Source organism: Neophocaena asiaeorientalis, unplaced genomic scaffold, assembly GCF_003031525.2.
Source record: "Neophocaena asiaeorientalis asiaeorientalis breed wild unplaced genomic scaffold, Neophocaena_asiaeorientalis_V1.1 scaffold109, whole genome shotgun sequence".
Classification (NCBI taxonomy): Eukaryota; Metazoa; Chordata; class Mammalia; order Artiodactyla; family Phocoenidae; genus Neophocaena; species Neophocaena asiaeorientalis.
In genome coordinates, this window is record NW_020173946.1 from 59,129 (window position 1) to 79,024 (window position 19,896).

Sequence of the window (19,896 nt, forward strand, 5' to 3'; positions counted from 1 at the left end):
CAGTACCTTGGAGAAGATAATGCTGTCCACTTCTTCACTGGGTGAGTGGAAGAGGTCAGAATCACTCCCAGATTCTCTTTTAAGGACACCTTGTTTTGAGGCACACTCTCTGCCCAATCCAACATCCAGGAAGTTATCACATTCTGAAAAAGAAAATTTATTAAACCACTGCTTTAAAAAAAAAAATCAGTTTCTTTTCATTCCAGCCTTTTAAATCAACCAACTGATCAATCTCCCTCCCTCCTCATACTACAAAGCTGTAAAGGACACAGTCGAATTAGTAGCTTTTAATTCTCAGTTGATACAGTTACTACAGGACAACCATGAGTTTGTCATGTAAACCACAGGTACAGAAAGATAAAATGATGATTTAGAACCATAATTCCACCTATGTATTTAAATAATGATCTTTTCCTCCTGGTAGTTATAGAATTTATTTCTTTTGTTACCAAAATCAGAAGTTCCTTATTAGGAAACTATGTGACAGGATTTGTGGGCAATTTCTGTTTTTGAGACTTAAGTTCTTTCTGGAAACTTGTTACTTTATCAAAATACTGAGATAAAAGACAAAGGGGGAGCATAACTAATAAAACATACCTGTGTATTAAACTCACGGGTTCTATTAAGCAATAACAGAAATATAACTATTTAAATTCTCCTACCTTTAATAGATCTGACATTGGATGAATAATGTGATGAAGAAAAATATATAATCTAGAATCTGTTTTCAGTTCAACAACTAGGATGTGGACTCTGGTGAACCAGACAGAGATGGCCTTGATAGAAATATTACATTGGTACATCTAGGGATTCTAAAGACTTGTATGCTTAAATTAGCAAAGTATTTAACCCATTCTCTTCTTTAACTCTGTAAACAAAAAGGACATGTGACCTGATAACAACAGAGAGAAAAATATCTCTATGTACATGGTGAAACCAAGTAAGACATCAACCTCCTTCAAGAAGTTTTGAAGAATGAAGCGTTTCCATTCTAGTTAGCATTAAGCATGATTTGGAAAAACATACGTATGTTTATCAAACCTGCAGGTGACACTAAGTGATGAGGGACAGAGTAGATAACCTGGCTACCTAGCAGTTCATGAGAACTCTACCTGGAGGTTTTGCTTGAAAGCAAATTCAAGAGGAGTTCACAATACAAGGGTATGGCAAAACAAACAAATACTAATAGTTTTAGGCTCTATTAATAGACAATGCACCCAAATCCAAAATGGGGACAGTCTGGCCAGTATGTGCCACCAACACTGCACCTATACGGTTGTGTTTGTTCCTAAATATTGATAAATTAAATTAAAACACTGATAAACAAAAATGCATGCATGGTAATGAGGTGACCATGAGTGGAAACACCTGAGATACATTCAGGTTGCAGAGGAGCTTGAAGAAAATGTGTCTGAGGATGGCTGCAGATTTGCCCTGTGCCATTCAGGAGGGAGAACAAAGCCCGCCAAGTGGAAGCCAGAGCTTCACTATAACGGGGCTTCGGGCCATAGGCTGGCAGCCTTATAAAGTCATGAGGCTCGTTCACCAGAAGGGCTGGAGCAAAGGCTGAGTGACCGTGGCAAGACATTTCAAAAAAGCTGTCTGCACAGAAGTGGAAGTGGAGACTGAACTAGATGACCCCTAATGTCTCTTTTAATTCTTATAGTCTATGCTTAGACAATAAGTGTGTGTGTGTGTGTGTGTGTGTGTGTGTGTGTGTGTACAGGTCTGTGTTCAGAGATAATGAGAAGAGGAAGTTTTTCTTATCTAAATTAACTAATAACTGATCATCAATCAATAAATAATTTGCCCTGCATTAGCCAGGAATCTTAGAGGAAGGGTCAAAGAGGCACTGCACTGATACAGGTCATGAATCACTTGTCAATAAAATTACCTTTTCTATTAGTTAGGCATTTGACTAGGTACTGGGAATTATCCAAATAAAAAGAGATGCCTAATGTTTCTGTCTATGTGGAGGGGGGAGTAGTTTACAATTTTGTAGTAGAAATGAATATATTAAGAGGTAATTTCAACACAGAAGTACAGAAAGGATGCCATAGGAATAAAGGCACGGCCCACAGATTAATCTGAAAATGTTTCAGTTAAAGAAAAAATTACCTTGGTCCATTTCAGTCTTGGTCCAAACTATTTCTGAGTGTGTCAGTTAATGGGAATAGCCTTTCCTTTTAAAGACTGGAAATCATGGGGATTCTGGAGTTCTGGTCCCTTTTTTCCCACATCCCAGAGTATGTACTAACTTAGGTGGAGCTGGTGGCTGTGATTTTTCTACTTGTTCCCCCCACACCTTTTCCCCACATGGAAAAATCAAAAACTCCACTCCATGGATGAGGGGAAAATAGGGGGACTGGCCAAGGAAAGAAAGGGCTGCCGCAGCAACTATGCTAAGGTGCTAGCTGTCCAGCTGGCAGTCAAACAGACCACGTCCCAATTCCAGACCTGGAAAACAGAGCAGCTTAAGACATTCTAATGGAAAATCCACGGGGAAGATCCGGACTCAGCCTTGGTAGGAATACCTCACCCAGAAAATAAATCCAAGCCAGCACTACAAGGGACCACAAACCAAGTCTGGGATGAGAATCTGCTGCTGTGATACAATGTTGGTTGGTGAGCTGGGGAGGAGGGAAAACTATGAAAACGAGGAACAAGGGAGAGAAAAGGACCTTAAGCCATTATGAAACCCCACAAATGGAAGTGGGGGGACCCTAAGGCAGAGCTAATCTATACCTCATTTCACATGTGTTGACAAGTTTTCAAAATGGATAAAATCTTTCCTTTCTTCTTACATGCCCCCCTTCCTAAGGAATAAAGTGGAGCAGCAAACAAAGGTATAAACAGGAATGAATGATCATTGGTTTCAGAGTGAGGCTGATGGGGCTCAAATCTGGATCCGAATACTTATAGCAAAAAGATCCCAGGCAAGAAGGAATTTGACCCTCTAAGTCTCCATTTCCATACCAATGAAATGGGATGATTTGTACCCCCCTAAAATAGTTGTAGGGATGGTGAGAAATAATTTATATATATAGTAACCAGAACTCCGCCCCTGAGTACACAGCAGGCATGCGATAAACATGCCTAATGGAGTTAAGGCTTCATTAACCTGTAACGTGTGATTTGACAAGTATCCAGTAAGGACATTACACTTTGAGGTGGGCCAACCCCATTTTACGACCCATATATAAATCTGTCTATAACTTTTGTGTCCTGAGCCACTAGCTTTTTAAAAGCTAACAAAATGTGCACTTTTAAAGTGCTATCTGGTCTTTTAGGTTTCAATTATACATATGTAAATAAATTATAGTTGGGGAAGGGTAGGAACACTTACCAGCAGCCCACTCACTGGGCTTTGCTGAACCATGTTAATCATAATGCATCTGTTATTTATTCCTATTTAAATAGGTTTGCATTTATCCTGGATTGAAGAGTATACAAAGTGATTTTAAATGTTACTACCTTATTTAGTCTAACACTATTGCTCTCTTGAGCTGTGTTTAAAAGTAAAAGAAAGAAACCTACATGACTCGCAAGAGGGAAGACATATGGGAACATATGTATAACTGATTGACTTTGTTATAAAGCAGAAACTAACACACCATTGTAAAGCAATTATACCCCAATAAAGATGTTTAAAAAAAAAAAAAGAAACCTACATGACTGAAAGTACCTAGAATTCACAAAACAATATGCCTAAAATAAAAATCTCAGGTCTGAAGTTCAGAAGCATAATCCAGATCTTGGGTTTTGATAAACTGAAGTTTAAAAAGAATCACTCTAAAAAAACCAAAGTCTTTTGGGGCCTGGGGTATGGAGAAGGTCAACAAAATTCAAGATTATGCCCTGGGGAAAATGCTCAGGGGTTCAAAATACATTTCCTTAAATGAGTAAAATAAACTGCAGCATGTGAAGAAACTTCCTGTGAATATTCAAATTATGAGGCAACCTCTACACAGCAGACAATTTCACTGCCTGAGTGGTTGAAAGTAATTACACTTTTAGAAAAAGCCCCAAACAGCTTAAAGAACCAAAACATAGTAAGTTCTATACTTTTAAGTAGAAGATTCTAGGGGGAGAGATAGGGAAAATGTAAGTTACATCTGTGAACAAGATCAGTCTTATAATATTCGGAGACCCGAAACACAACTACAGCATAATAATATCCTTTAACCTCTTTCTCCACGTGAGAGAAAAACAGAAAAAAACTTTTCATATTTGTTCTGACGCTTCCTTTGGAGCAAAGTCAGAGGACTGAGAATCAGCAGGAAACTTCTCTGGAGATAGAGGATTTGAACCATCTGTCTTTAAATTTAATACTACTGCAGGACATCCACAGCTAAACTGTCTCTAAAAGACCAGTAAATGAAAACTCGGTAATTTTTAAAGCAGGTCAATGAAAACTGGAAAGGTTAACAGAGGTTTTGTTGGGTAAAGTCGACTCAAGAGCCCAAAATGCAAATTACCAGCTGCAAGAACAGGCACAGAGACTTCAGTTACTCACCAGGTCATTCGGACTCTTCCCTTAAGAAAGGCCAGTAAGGCTTTAGGGATGGAAGACAATAGAGCACACAGACATTAGGGAACGTACCTTACGTCACAGTGAATTAGTGGCCAAACTTGGATAAAAAGTTGGGATTCCTAACTAACCACAGATCATGTGCTGTGTCATTAACCAGCAAGGTCTTAAGAGAATTTTACCCTCATCCAATGTTACTAATACCTCATGGGTGCTTAAGGAAAGACTCAATTGCTGACAATACTTCCAAAGATTATGGCTCTCAATCTTGGCTACAAAGCAGAGGAACCAAGGGAGCTTTTAAAGATTCTGATGCCCAGACCACACCCTAGTCCAATTAAATCAGAATCCCTAGGGGCAGGACCCAGAGATCACTACATTTTTAAAGCTCCCTAGGTAATTTCAATGTACAGCCAAAATCGAGAGCCCCAGGATTAGTCCTTAATAATACATATTTATAGTTTTACCATAATAAGAAACCTTTATCACATGTACATATATGCACAGCACATACGCCTTCACAGATGAATTAATAAATCATAAAGCCACATGTGAAAACTTAATACTGAAGTGAAATTTAGGTAATTACGTGCTCATTTTCAACTGTGAGACAAAATGCCTACAAACCCAAATCACATACACCCCTTCTTCTGATTTATCCCATTAATGCTCATGAAGGACAGACCTTGAAATCAAACAATCTGTTATTAGAGTGGGAATGTGGCTCTAGAAAATGGACATTTTGGATGAGTTATTCAAGCAAATTGGAAGTTGGAGAATCCCCGCGTACCTGCGCTCTGCGTCGGAGCCAAGAGAGATGCTGCATCTGGGCATGGCTCAATGGTACACCAACTTTCTCGGTTTATCTGAAGAAAAAGAAAAAGAGATTGACCTTCAGACAGTGAAGTAGTGTGGGATGTTTATACAGCGGTTGCAAGTGTATCTACCACACCAACACTCCTATCTTTTTCTTTAATATTTTATTGCAAAGTGGGTAAAATTATGTCAAGAAAAAACCTTTTTCACAACACAACAAGGCAATCTATACTCAATTAAGACTCTAAAGAAACTATCAGTAAAAGTTGGGCATATAAAAACAAAAGGAAAAAAGATATACAAAGAGGAAGATCATGGTGCGGGCCAATGGAGGAATAAAAAAGAAAAACAAGTTAACAGGTGAAAGGGATCAAATATTGAAATATGCATTTCACATCCTAGGTTGCAACTCAGAAAATGCAAAAATAATTCCTATTTGTTCAAGAATTACTGTATGTTGGGCATCAGGTTAAGAATTCTACATACATTATTGCATTTAATCCCCACACTAGCTCCAAGAAGTTTGTAATATCTCTATCCAAAGAACAGCTACGCTTAGAGGAGTTGCTAAGGTAATAAATGGCAGGACTGGGAATGGAATACAAACTTACGTGATTCTAAAGCATATTAAGAAGCACATACACCCGCCTTAAAACATTTTTTTAAAATTTAGCCTTTACAACTCCAAACCATCTTAACATTATGACTTTCTACTTTCATTAGATTAAAAATAATGTAATTTTTAAAACTACCATTAGAGATTTCAACAGCCCTCTCTCAGTAATTGATAAAACAGGTAGACACAAAATCTGCAAGAATATACATAAAGAACTTGGAAAACATCATCAACCAATTTGATTTAATCAACATATACTGAGCCTTTTACCCAACAACAGAATACACATTCTTTTCAAATGCACATGGTATGTTCACCAAGATAGAATATATTCTGTCGTATAACACAAGTCTCAAATTTGAGGATTAAAATCATATTAAACATGCTCTTTGACCACAACAATATCAAATTAGAAACCAAAATCAAAAAGATATCTGGAAAAACCCAATATTTAAAAAAATTTTAAAAAAACTTCTAAAAAGAAATCTTAAGGAAACATTAAATATCAGAAAATATTTCAAGCTGAATAAAAATAGAAATACCACATATGAAAATTTGTGAGATACAGCCAAAATAATGCCTAGAGCAAAATTTATAATATTAAATCCCTGTTTTAGAAAAGGAATGTCTCAAATCAGTGATCTAGGCTTCCACCTTAAGAACTTAGCAAAATTAACACAAAGCAAACATGATGAGTAAAACAAAGAGCAGAAATCAGTGAAAGAGAAAACAGAAAAATAAAATCAATAAGATCAAAAGCTGGATCCTTAGAAGATCAGTTTATTGATATCAGTAAAACTTTAACTAGATAGACCAGAAAAGAATTCTAAGTTAAAAATTACCAGTATCAAGAATTTAAAGGGGGACATCACTAAAGATCCTACAGACACTGAAAGGATGATAGGGAAATATCATTACGAACAAGAAATACAACAAGTTAGATGAAATGGAAGCATTTCATGAAAGACACAAACTACCAAAATTCTTTCAAAAAGATACAGATAATCTGTACACCCTTATTCTATTAAAGACATTGAATACATAGTTTAAAACTTTCCTGTAAGGAAAACTCCAGGCCCAGATGACTTCAGAGGTAAATGGCACCATACATTTAAGGAAGAAATAATAGCAATTCTACACAAACTCCTAAGGAAAACAAAAGAGGAGGGAACAATATACAGCTCATTTTATAAGCCCAGCATTACCCTGACACCAAAACTAGACAAAGACGTAAGAAAATTATAAATCAATATCCTCAGGAACATAGACGAAAAAATCCTGAACAAAAATTAGGAAACTGAATCCAGCAATATAGAAAAAAGATAAACATCATGACCAAATTCATCCCAGTAAAGCAAGGTTGGTTTAACATTTGAAAATCAATTTATTAATAGACCAAAACCTCTCACAAACTAATGATTATCAAGAGATGCAGAGAAGAATTTGGCAAAATTCAACATCTAAAACTCATAGAACACTGAAAACAGAAAGGAAATTCCTCAACCTGATAAAGGGCATCTATTTAAAAAATCCTGATATCAAAGAGATCAAAAACAAGGCAAGAATGTCCACTCTCAGCACTGTTATTCAATAGGTACAGGTTCTAGCCAATGCAGTAAAGCAGAAAAAGAAATAAAATGCAAAGATGTAGAATAGAAGTAGTTACTACTTTATTCATAGATGGCATGATTATCTATGGAGAAAATCTCAAGGAATCTACAAAAATGCTACTAGAATAAACGAGTTTAGCAAAGCTGAATGTTATAAAGTCAATGTACAAAAAAAAATTAATACTAGTCCTATATATTAGGAGTGAACAATTAAAAATTAAAGTTAAAAACAAAAGTAATACAATTTACAATAGCATCAAGAAATATAAAATAATCAGGCATAAATTTAATAAAATATGAGTAATACCTGTACTCTAAACACTGCAAAACACTACTGAGAAAAATTAAAGCAGGCTTAAGTAGAGACACCATGTTCATAGATCAGAAAACTCAATTCTGTTAAATTGTTAATTCTCCCCAATTCATCACTACTTGACCTCAAGACTTACTATATATAAAAGCTTTTAGGGAGATTGGTTCAGGACGGCGGAGTAAAAGGACGTGTGCTCATTCCCTCTTGTGAGAGCACCGAAATCACAACTAACTGCTGAACAATCATCCACAGGAAGACACTGGAACTCAGCAAAAAACATACCCCACATCCAAAGACAAAGGAGAAGCCATAATGAGACAGTAGGAGGGGCGCAATCAATAAAATCAATTCCCATAACTGCCGGGTGGGTGACTCACAAACTGGAGAACACTTCTACCACAGAATTCCACCCACTGGACTGAAGGTTATGAGCCCCACATCAGGCTTCCCAACCTGGGGGTCCGGCAACGGGAGGAGGAATTCCTAGAGAATCAGACTTTGAAGGGTAGCAGGACTTGACTGCAGGACTTGGACAGGACTGGGGGAATCAGAGACTCCACTCATGGAGGGCACACACAAAGTGGTGTGTGCATCGGGACCCAGGGGAAGGAGCAGTGACCCCATACTAGACTGAACCAGACTTACTTGTTAGTGTTGGAGGGTCTGCTGCAGAGACGGGGGTGGCTGTGGCTCACCGTGAGGACAAGGACACTGGCAGCAGAAGTTCTGGGAAGTACTCCTTGGCGTGAGCCCTCCCAGAGTCTGCCATTAGCCCAACCAAAGAGGCCAGGTAGGCTCCAGGGTTGGGTTGCCTCAGGCCAAACAACCAACAGGGAGGGACCCAGCCCCACCCATCAGCAGACAAGCAGGCTGAAATTTTACTGAGCTCTGCCCAATAGAGTAACACCCAGTGCTACCCACCACCAGTCCCTCCTATCAGGACACTTGCACAAGCCTCACAGATAGTCTCATCCATCAGCAGACAAGCAGACTGAAGTTTTACAGAGCTCTGCCCAAAACAGCAACACCCAGCGCTACCCACCACCAGCTGCTCTTACCAGGAAACTTGCACAAGCCTCATAGATAGCCTCATCCACCAGAAGAAGCAAGAAGAACCACAACCCTGCAGCCTGCGGAACAAAAACCACAATCACAGAAAGACAGACAAGATGAAAGGGCAGAGGGCTATGAATCAGGTGAAGAAACAAGATAAAACCCCCAAAAAACAACTAAATGAAGTGGAGATAGGAAACCTTCCAGAAAAAGAATTGAGAATAATGATAGTGAAGATGATCCAGGACCTCGGAAAAACAATGGAGGCAAAGATCAAGAAGATGCAAGGAATGTTTAACAAAGACCTAGAAAAATTAAAGAACAAACACCTAGAAGAATTAAAGAACAGAGATGAACAATACAATAACTGAAATAAAAAATACACTAGAAGGAATCAATAGCAGAATAACTGAGGCAGAAGAATGGATAAGTGACCTGGAAACAGGATGGTGGAATTCACTGCCACAGAACAGAATAAAGAAAAAAGAATGAAAAAAAATGAAGACAGCCTAAGAGACTTCTGGGACAACATTAAACACAACATTCGCATTATAGGGGTCCCAAAAGGAGAAGAGAGAGAGAAAAGACCCGAGAAAATATCTGAAGAGATTATAATCGAAAACTTCCCTAACATGGGAAAGGAAATAGCCACCCACGTCCAGCAAGCGCAGAGTGTTGCAGGCAGGATAAACCCAAGGAGAAACACACTGAGACGCATAGTAATCAAACTGGCAAAAATTAAAGACAAAGAAAAATTACTGAAAGCAAACAAAGGAAAAATGACAAATAACATACAAGGGAACTCCCATAAGGTTAACAGCTGACTTCTCAGTAGAAACTCTACAAGCCAGAAGGGAGTGGCATGACATATTTAAAGTGATGAAAGGGAAGAACCTACAACCAAGATTACTCTGCCTGGCAAGGGTCTCATTCAGATTCGATGGAGGAATCAAAAGCTTTACAGACAAGCAAAAGCTAAGAGAATTCAGCACTACCAAACCAGCACCACCAAACAACAAATGCTAAAGGAACTTCTCTAAGTGAAAAACACAAGAGAAGAAAAGGACATACAAAAACAAACCCATAACAATTAAGAAAATGGTAATAGGAACACACGTATCGATAATTACCTTAAAAGTGAATGGATTAAAATGTTCCAACCAAAAGACACAGGCTTGCTGAATGGATACAAAAACAAGACTCATATATATGCTGTCTACAACAGACCCACTTCAGACCTAGTGACACATTCAGACTGAAAGTAAAAACTCTACAGAAAGTGGGTATAGAGGGAACCTACCTCAACATAATAAAGGCCATATATGATAAACCCACAGCAAACATCATTCTCAATGGTGAAAAACAGAAAGCATTTCCTCTAAGATAAGGAACAAGACAAGGATGTCCATTCTCACCACTATTATTCAACACAGTTTTGGAAGTCCTAGCCATAGCAATCAGAAAGAAATAGAAAGAATACAAATTGGAAAAGAAGTAAAACTGTCACTGTTTGCAGATGACGTGATATTATACATAGAGAAACTAAAAATGCCACCAGAAAACTACTAGAGCTAATTAATTAATTTGGTAAAGTTGCAGGATACAAAATTAATGCACAGAAATCTCTTGCATTCCTATACATTAATGATGAAAAATCTGAAAGAGAAATTAAGGAAACACTCCCATTTACCACTGCAACAAAAAGAATAAAATACCTAGGAATAAACCTACCTAGGGAGAATAAAAGACTCTTACATGTAGAAAACTATAAGACACTGATGAAAGAAATTAAACATGATATAAACAGATGGAGAGATATACCATGTTCTTGGATTGGAAGAATCAACAATGTGAAAATGATTATACTACCCAAAGCAATCTACAGATTCAATGCAATCCCTATCAAATCACCAATGGCATTTTTTATGGAACTAGAACAAAAAATCTTAAAATTTGTATGGAGACACAAAAGACCCTGAATAGCCAAAGCAGTCTTGAGGGAAAAAAAAAGCACTAGAGGAATCAGACTCCCTGACATCAGACTATACTACAAAGCTACAGTAATCAAGACAGTATGGTCCTGGCACAGAAACAGAAATATAGATCAATGGAACAGGATAGAAAGCCCAGAGTTAAACCCACGTACCTATGGTCAACTAATCTATGACAAAGGAGGCAAGGATACACAATGGAGAAAAGGCAGTCTCTTCAATAAGTGGTGCTGGGAAAACTGGACAGCTACATGTAAAAGAATGAAATTAGAACACTCCCTAACACCATACACAAAAATAAACTCAAAATGGATTCGAGACCTAAATGTAAGACCAGACACTATAAAACTCTTAGAGGAAAACATAGGAAGAACACTCTTTGACATAAATCACAGCAAGATCTGTTTTGATCCACCTACTAGAGTAATGGAAATAAAAACAAAAGTAAACAAATGGGACCTAATGAAACTTAAAAGCTTTTGCAAAGCAAAGGAAACTACAAACAAGACGAAAAGACAACCCTCAGAAATGGGAGAAAATATCTGCAAACGAATCAACAAAGGATTAATCTCCAAAATATATAAACAGCTCATGCAGCTCATTATTAAAAAAACAAACAACCCAATCCTAAACTGGGCAGAAGACCTAAATAGACATTTCTCCAAAGAAGACATACAGATGGCCAAGAAGCACATGAAAAGCTGCTCAACATCACTAATTATTAGAGAAATGCACCTCAAAACTACAGTGAGGTATCACCTCACACCAGTTAGAATGGGCATCATCAGAAAACCTACAAGCAACAAATGCTGGAGAGGGTGTGGAGAAAAGGGAACCCTCTTGCACTGTTGGTGGGAATGTAAATGGATACAGCGACTATGGAGAAAAATATGGAGGTTCCTTAAAAAAGTAAAAATAGAATTACCATATGACCCAGCAATCCCACTACTGGGCATATACCCAGAGAAAACTGTAACTCAAAAAGACACATGCACTCCAGTGTTCACTGCAGCACTATTTACAATAGCCAGGTCATAGAAGCCACCTAAATGCCCATCGACAGACGAAAGGATAAAGATGTGTTAGGGCTTCCCTGGTGGTGCAGTGGTTGATAATTTGACTGCTAATGCAGGGGACATGGGTTCGAGCCCTGGTCTGGGAAGATCCCACATGCTGTGGAGCAACTAGGCCCGTGAGCCATGACTACTGAGCCTGTGCGTCTGGAGCCTGTGTTCTGCAACAAGAGAGGCCGCGACAGTGAGAGGCCCGTGCACTGCGATGAAAAGTGGCCCCCGCTTGCCACAACTAGAGAAAGAAGACTGCACAGAAATGAAGACCAAACACAGCCAAAAATAAATAAATTAATTAAAAAAAAAAAGATGTGGTACATATATACAATGGAATTACTCAGCCATAAAAAGGAACGAAATTGGGTCATTTGTAGAGACGTGGATGGATCCAGAGACTGTCATACAGAGTGAAGTAAGTCAGAAGGAGAAAAACAGATATCGTATCTTAACGTGTATATGGGGAACCTTGAAAAATAGTACAGATGAACCGGTTTGCAGGGCAGAAACTGAGACACAGATGTAGAGAACAAACGTATGGACACCAAGCGGGGAAAGCGGCAGGGGGGGTGGGGGGATGAATTGGGAGATTGGGAATGACATGTATACACTGATGTGTATGAAACGGATAACTAATAAGAACCTGCTGTATAAAAAAATAAATTTTAAAAAAAGTACTTTTAGAAGTTTGGATAATTTCCCAAAAACGTAGAGATAAACATTAAATAAAATCCATGCCCCCCAAAAAACAAAGAAAAAAAAAAGCTATATTGTGACTTCCCTGGCGGTGCAGTGGTTAGGAATCCGCCTGCCAATGCAGGGGACACGGGTTCAAGCCCTGGTCCGGGACGATCTCACTAAGCCCATGCACCACCACTACGGAGCCTGCGCTCTAGAGCCTGCGAGCCACAACTACTGAGCCTGCGTGCCACAACTACTGAAGCCCGCACGCCTAGATCCTGTGTTCTGCAACAAAGAGAAGCCACCACAAGGAGAAGCCCGTGTACCACAACAAAGAGTAGCCCCTGCTCGCTGCAACTAGAGAAAGCCCACGGGCAGCAACGAAGACCCAACGCAGCCCAAAATCAATCAATCAATTTATTTTTTAAAAACGCTATATTAATAAAGCCAGTTTGGTACTGGTATAAAGACAGGCATACAGATCGAAAGAACAAGAGAGGATCCACAAATAGACCTTCACAGATATGACCTATTCATTTTTGACAAAGATGTCTAGGTATTCCAATGAGGAAAGAATAGGTTTTTAACAAATGAAGTTGCAAAAATTGGGTGTTCATGTGAAAACAAACAAATAAATCTCCCCCAAATCTCAAACTTCATATTGTCTATAAAAATGAGCTCAAAATATATCTAAATGTTAAACTTAAAACAACAAAACTTCTAGAAGAAAAGAGGGGAATGTTTTTTGTGACACTGGGTTAGGCAAAGATTTCCTAGCATGCATTAAAAAAGCATGAAAAAAACTTGTAAATTTGACGACGTCAAAATTCTTTTAAAGTCTTGCTCCTCAAAAAGCATTGTTAGGAAAATGAAAAGGCAAGCCACAGACTGGGAGAAAATATTTACAAAACATGTATCTTCTAAAGGACTGGTAATTAGAATATTAAAATACACATAACAACAACAACAACAAAACCTCTTACAATGCCGTAAGACAAACATGCTTTTTCACATAGGCAAAAGATTTGAATAAACATTTCATCAAAGAAGATTATGAATGGTAAATAAATGCAGGAAAAGATGCTGAACACCGTTACTCATCAGGGAAAAGTAAATTAAAACCACAAGGAAATAACAGTCTACAGCCATTCAAATGGTTAAAATTAAAAACTGGTAATTCCAAGTGTTGCCAAAGATGGAGCAACTGAAACACTGGTAACATTGCTGGGAGAATGCAAAATAGTAAGTCACTTTAGAAAGCAGTTTAGCAGTTTCTTATAAAGTCAAACATATATTTATAGACAACATAGCAATCAATCCCACTGTGGTATTTACCACCCCAAAAATCAAAATATACCTTTACACAAAGACTTTTACTGGAATTTCACAGCAGCTTAATTCATGATAACCCCAAACTGAAAACAGCCCAGACTGTCATCAATGGGTAAATGGATAAACGAATTGTGATACATCATTCAATGCAACAGACTCAGAATCAGAAGGAATGAACTACAGATACAAACAACATGGACAAATCTCAAGATCACTATGTTAAATTAAAAGAAAAAAGCCATACAAAAAGACTACCTACTGTATGGTTCCATTTATATAATACCTTAGAAAAGGCGAAATTTATACAAGAAAGCGTATTAGTGATTAACAGGGACTGGAGGAACAGGCTGACTGCAAGGGGACAGGAGAGAACTGTAGGGGTGATGGAAATGTTCCTATCATGACTGTGGCAGTGACTACACAATTCAAACATTTGTCAAAACTCATCAAACTGTGAACTTAAATTGGTGAGTTTTATTGTATATAAATTATATCGCAGTAAAGCTGAAAAAATGTACCCCCAAAAGAGAAGTATAATACTACATTTCAGTTTTTACCACTCCCACACACCTTAACATTATAATCCTCTAGTTTCACTAACACGGAAACAGTCAGTGGATTCTAAACAATACAAGTAGGAGTATCCAAACAAATTACCAAGTAGTTGAATATTTATTATGCTCAAAGATGATTTTACTTAACGGTTTCTACAATATCATGTGTACCTACTGGTAAATTTCTGATCTTTGGTGAGAAGATACTAAACTATATTGGTGAGAAGGACCAACAGTTTTACTAAGTATGCTATGTGGGATAAGGTAGAAAGCTATGGGACATTCTGTCAAATTACAACTGTGTGACAAAGAAGAAATGCAAGGAATTAGGCTGCTTGCAAATAACCATGAAACAAAACACCAAATCATTCGCTCATTTCAGCTCTTTCACCTTTAGAGAGGAGAGGAGGTGGGGACCAGGGGCCATCAATGTTTCAATTCCTGATCTGTTACAAAATGATGCCCAAAATTTGAAAGTTATCTTGAATGGAAAAGAAAACCTCCAGCAGGTTCCCTGAGATTATGCAAAATATCCCCTTTCAAAATGCAATTTGAATGTGCCTAAGGAAGAAACCTCAAATTCAGTAATGTTAACAAACCCTATCCACAACTTTCAAAGAACTGAAACAGCAAATTTTCTTTAAAAACAAAAAAATCTTCCATTTAGAGAAGGATTTTCTTACTGTGAACTGCATCTCATTTGAAATGAGCCAAAGTTCACTTCCAGTGAAGTAAGTTTCTCTGTTAACAGGAAAAGCAAGAGTCCAGAATTGCTGTACTTTTGCTCCATGAATAGAGCAACAAATTTAAATAGGTAACAGAAATAAAAAAGCAGTTCCTTTAAACAGCAAAGAATGCCAAGCCGCTCTGCATTATCAGGACTTTGCTCTCTCCCCTTCCATGATCTTCAACACCTCTTCAGTCAACATTTTAGGAAACTTTGTTAAAATTCTTTATCTGAGAATGTTTTTCGTCACCTTTTCACACATCATTCCATAGCCAATAAGTAAACCGAACATTCTTGCCTTCAATATTTGAGGGACTAATACTCTACACTTTTCATGTAATTTTAGGCATTTGTGTGTTACAGAAAGTGAGTTATACATTTTGCAAAATAACATATAATGTAAGTAATCCATAAATATTTATTTAAAATAATGTATTATTTAACAAAAAAAATATTTAAGAGTATTACTTAAAATAATAAGTAAAATAATACTGAAAGAAATTAAAATTAAATCAAACCTCTAACTAAATACACTAATTTCTGAATAACAAGGATGAGAACGTATTAGTGGTGGGAGGCAATTCCCCATGGGTCTCCCCTTTTTCTGCATGTCTTGTGAGCAAAGGACACTGACTGTCCTTTTGTTCTAGACTACCTTTTCAAGAATGTCTATGTATCAAACAGCCTTGGAAGATAGAGATATTGCTTCTTTCTGAAGCAAAGGGCAGATGTGTTGAATCAGAGCAAACGTCAGGTAGGCTTACTGCCCAATGTAAAAATTCCGGTTTCCTAACGTTGGGGTTCCTCAGCTGTGACAGAGCATCTACCTGGGCCCCTCCGTATTGCTCCCGTGAGACTAGGGAAGCAAGAAGAACCAACGAGAAGCTAAGCTGATGTTCATGGTGCTTTCTGAATGATGAGTAATAAATTCATCTGTCTCTGACCCAGGAGTTCCATGACTTCAGCCAGCAGCCATGAAATTGTCAGGCTAACTTGGTACCTTACAAGCAGGGTAAAATCTCAGACCCATCACACTTTGACAAATTAGTCTATATTAAACAGTATTAAAACACTTAAACACAGTGGCAGCCAAAAATCTCTCAATATGATCACACCTATGTGGTGAAAAACTCTAATCTGATTCAATTTTTCACTGAGTGGTTATGCTTGAATAATGATAAAGAGACAACTAATATCCGTTTTGATTTTTCTATAGCTTCCTGAATTTTCTTTAATGACTGTGTTACTTTTTTAAAAATTTAATTTTTATAAACGTGGATAGTACAGAGTTCTCATACACAGGGTCTCACCAGTTTCTTCAATGTTACATAATCACAGTACATTTGTCAATACTAAGAAACCAACACTGGTACACTACTATTAATTAAATTACAGACTTTGGATTTCATTCATTTTTCCAATAATCTTCTTTACTGTTCCAGGATCCAATCCAGGACACCACATTGCATTGTGTGTGTGTAATTTTGCATTTTAAGACCTTTATTGAAATGTAATTCATATACTCTAAAACTCACCCATTTAACAGAGTTGTGTAAGCATCACCACTAATTAATTTTAGAATACTTTCATGGCACCAAAAAGAAACTGAGTAGCAGTCACACCCCACCCGAAACCCAGTTCTAGGCAATCAGTAATCTACTTTCTGTCTCTATGGATTTGTCTGCTCTGGACATTTCATATAAATGGAATTGTACATTATGAGGTCTTTGGTGACTGGCTTCTTTCACTTAGCAAGAGGCTTTCAAGGTTCATCCGTGTCTTAGCATGTATTAGTACTTAATCTTACTGCCAAATAATGTTCCACTGTATAGACATGCCCACATTTTATTTATTTATTCTTCAGCTGATGGACATTTGAGCTGTTTTCACTTGCTGGCTGTTATGAATAATCCTGTTGTTAATAACCATACACAAGTTTTTGGTGGACGTGTTTCATTTCTCTTGGGTATACATCTAGGAGTAGAATTGCTGTGTCATACGATAACTTTATGTTTAAAATTTTGAGGAACTGCCAGACTTCCAGAGTGGCTGTACCATTTGACATTCCCACTAGCAACATATGAGTGTTCTAATTTCTCCACACCCTTGCCAACACTTGTTACTGTTCTTGTCTGTGTTTTGGTTGTAGCCAAACTAGCAGGTATGAATGGTACCTCATATGAGTATATGAGATATACTTCCAACCTTCCGTTCTTTTAAAATGGAAAATATTTTTTAATCTATTGGTTACTTTCTAGGAAAGGAAGATTCTATAAAGACACAATGCTAAGCACCCTCAGATTTGTTTCCTTCCTTCTTTTATTAAAAAAAAAAGTACTAAATAGGGACTTCCCTGGCAGTCCAGTGGTTAAGACTTTGCCTTCCAATGCAGGGGATGTGGGTTTGATCCCTGGTCCAGGAGTTAAGATCCCACATGCCTTGTGCCCAAAGAAAACAAAACATAAAGCAGAAGCGATATTGTAACAAATTCAATAAAGGCTTAAAAAAAAAAAGTACTAAAACCTTCTGTGTATCAAAACATTGTGTCAAGCCTTAAAAGCAGAAGTAGTAAAAGAACTGAGTCCTCAAAGAACTCATAGTTTATGTGAGAGAGACATGGAAATGTTAAGTAAATAAGTGTTCCATAGCATTTTGCACACATCAGGCACTGAAATGTGTGCTGACTTGGACACGGTGTGCTGTGACCAACAGAAATGGGAATTAGAGTGAATGGGATACTCTAATGACAAACCATACTTGAAATGCTTTATACATTTCTACCCAGGTCACAAATGTGACATACAGACACTGGGCCAGAATAACAACTCTTCTCTTTCACTTCATACAAGGCATTGCACAATATATAGAGGGGGGAGGTCAGAGATTGCCACGCCCTTGTAGAGGCAGGAGAATTCAGAGAGATGAGTTTCACAGAAGTTAAGGAAGCAGAGGGCTGAAAAGAGAAGGTAGGTCCACAGTGCCAACTGCTGCTGAGAAGTCAAAACTGATAAATTTTTGAAAGGAAGTTACTGAACTGGGCAACTGTGAGGTTTGTGGTGAGTTTGGAAAGAACAATTTTAACAAGACAGGTGATACCAGAATTAAAACTGTAAAACATCTCCTTATATTTCTAAATTCATGGTACTTTAAAGTTTGCAAAGTATTGTCACCTAGATTTGACCTTTTTCCTGTCCCACAAGAAGGCACACTACCATTTTCAAGAAGAGGCCACACACTCACTGAGGCTAGATTTGGGGATGGTATAGTTGTGTGTGAACTATATTGTACTGGTAACTTTATCTGCTCAAAAGACTGTAAGCTTCTTGAGAACTGAATCCCATCTTTTATTCCACGGATCTCCCAATGAGTAGATGGTAGATGCTTAGCGAATAATCTTTGAATTCCTTATCATCAATGATTTTACAGAGAACTATAAGTTGGGAGAACCTTCAGGATTATCACTCTGCCTCCCTTTACTAGCTCCATTAAAGGGGGATGGGGGCACATCCCCCTTTAATAAGAGACTCGAAGGAGGTAACACAGCACTTAGAGACAGAGTGAGGACCCAGTTTTCCTCACTTCCAGTCCAGCGCTCTTTCCCCACCCCTGCAAATGTCTCTTCTTATTCTTAACTTTGTCTCAGAATTCAAATTTTGTTTAAACAATTTTTTAAAGCAATATGAAACTGGATTAAGTCTGGCAAATTGCATTTAACATCTCTGGAGAAGATTTGTTGGAAAATAGAGTCAACGTTCAATTTAGACCAAAATATTTAGAAAATAAAGTATTATCATAATGCAACAACTAAAATATGGAACTGTGGGTGCCGATATTCTGAACATTGAAATGCTGTAATTGAAAGAAATGTTTTTTGTTTGTTTTGGCTTTGTCTATTTCAAGGAGCCTGCATTTTCAATCACTAACAGTTAATTACCAATGATGTACTGAGAAGGCTCACTGTCTCTAAGTACACAAAAAGCTTCAGGAAATCTGGCAATGATGCAGTTCCAGTCGGTTCCTTCTTTGGAATTAGGACTCATTCACAAACACTGAAAGTAAAACCTATACTGAAAATTAGTAAATTTCAGGTAAATCAAAGACTTCCTCACCAGGAAAGGATGGGGAAATCTAGCATAACAAGTCTTCCTAGAACTATCTTGCTGATTCATTCACACGTTGGCCAGTCAGCTTTTGGGGAGTACTGTACCCACTTTAGGCAAGGAACAGTGTCAAGGTACAGCAATCGAAAGACGAATCATGATCCTGATGACAACTGGCACAATAGGTCCCACAGTTTTAAAGTATGAGGGACCTCTCTGTTCATTTAAAATGTCAAGGGTTACATCTGCCTCCACATCCCAGGATGACACACGTATAACCATATGGGTCTAAGGTTTATCAGACCCCGTGAAATAACTCCACAAACTGGGGACTACAGGTTGGGAAACAGACTAGTTTGTGAAATACAATAGGTAAACTAGTACCTGAAACCCAGAGAGGTAAGGAAGTCTCTAGTATAAAAAAAGATCATTTCTGGCTCAGAGATTTGGGAAAAGCTTATTAACAAAGCTGGTGGTATACGAGGTAAGCCCTACGGGGGGGGGG

At 37.8% G+C, this 19,896-nt stretch overlaps 1 protein-coding gene across 6 annotated transcripts in view; it reads right to left on the reverse strand.

The window, feature by feature from the left end:
- LOC112404727 (A-kinase anchor protein 13-like) overlaps positions 1 to 19,896 on the reverse strand; it is a 300,167-nt gene that overhangs the window by 58,501 nt on the left and 221,770 nt on the right. For all 6 annotated transcript variants that reach the window (XM_024752831.1, XM_024752829.1, XM_024752827.1 and 3 more), the window contains 2 exons: positions 5,322 to 5,397; positions 7 to 143 (listed from right to left, as the gene is read on the reverse strand). In XM_024752831.1, the coding sequence (XP_024608599.1) occupies positions 7 to 143; positions 5,322 to 5,397 (213 nt within the window). The remainder of the gene's footprint in view (positions 1 to 6; positions 144 to 5,321; positions 5,398 to 19,896) is intronic.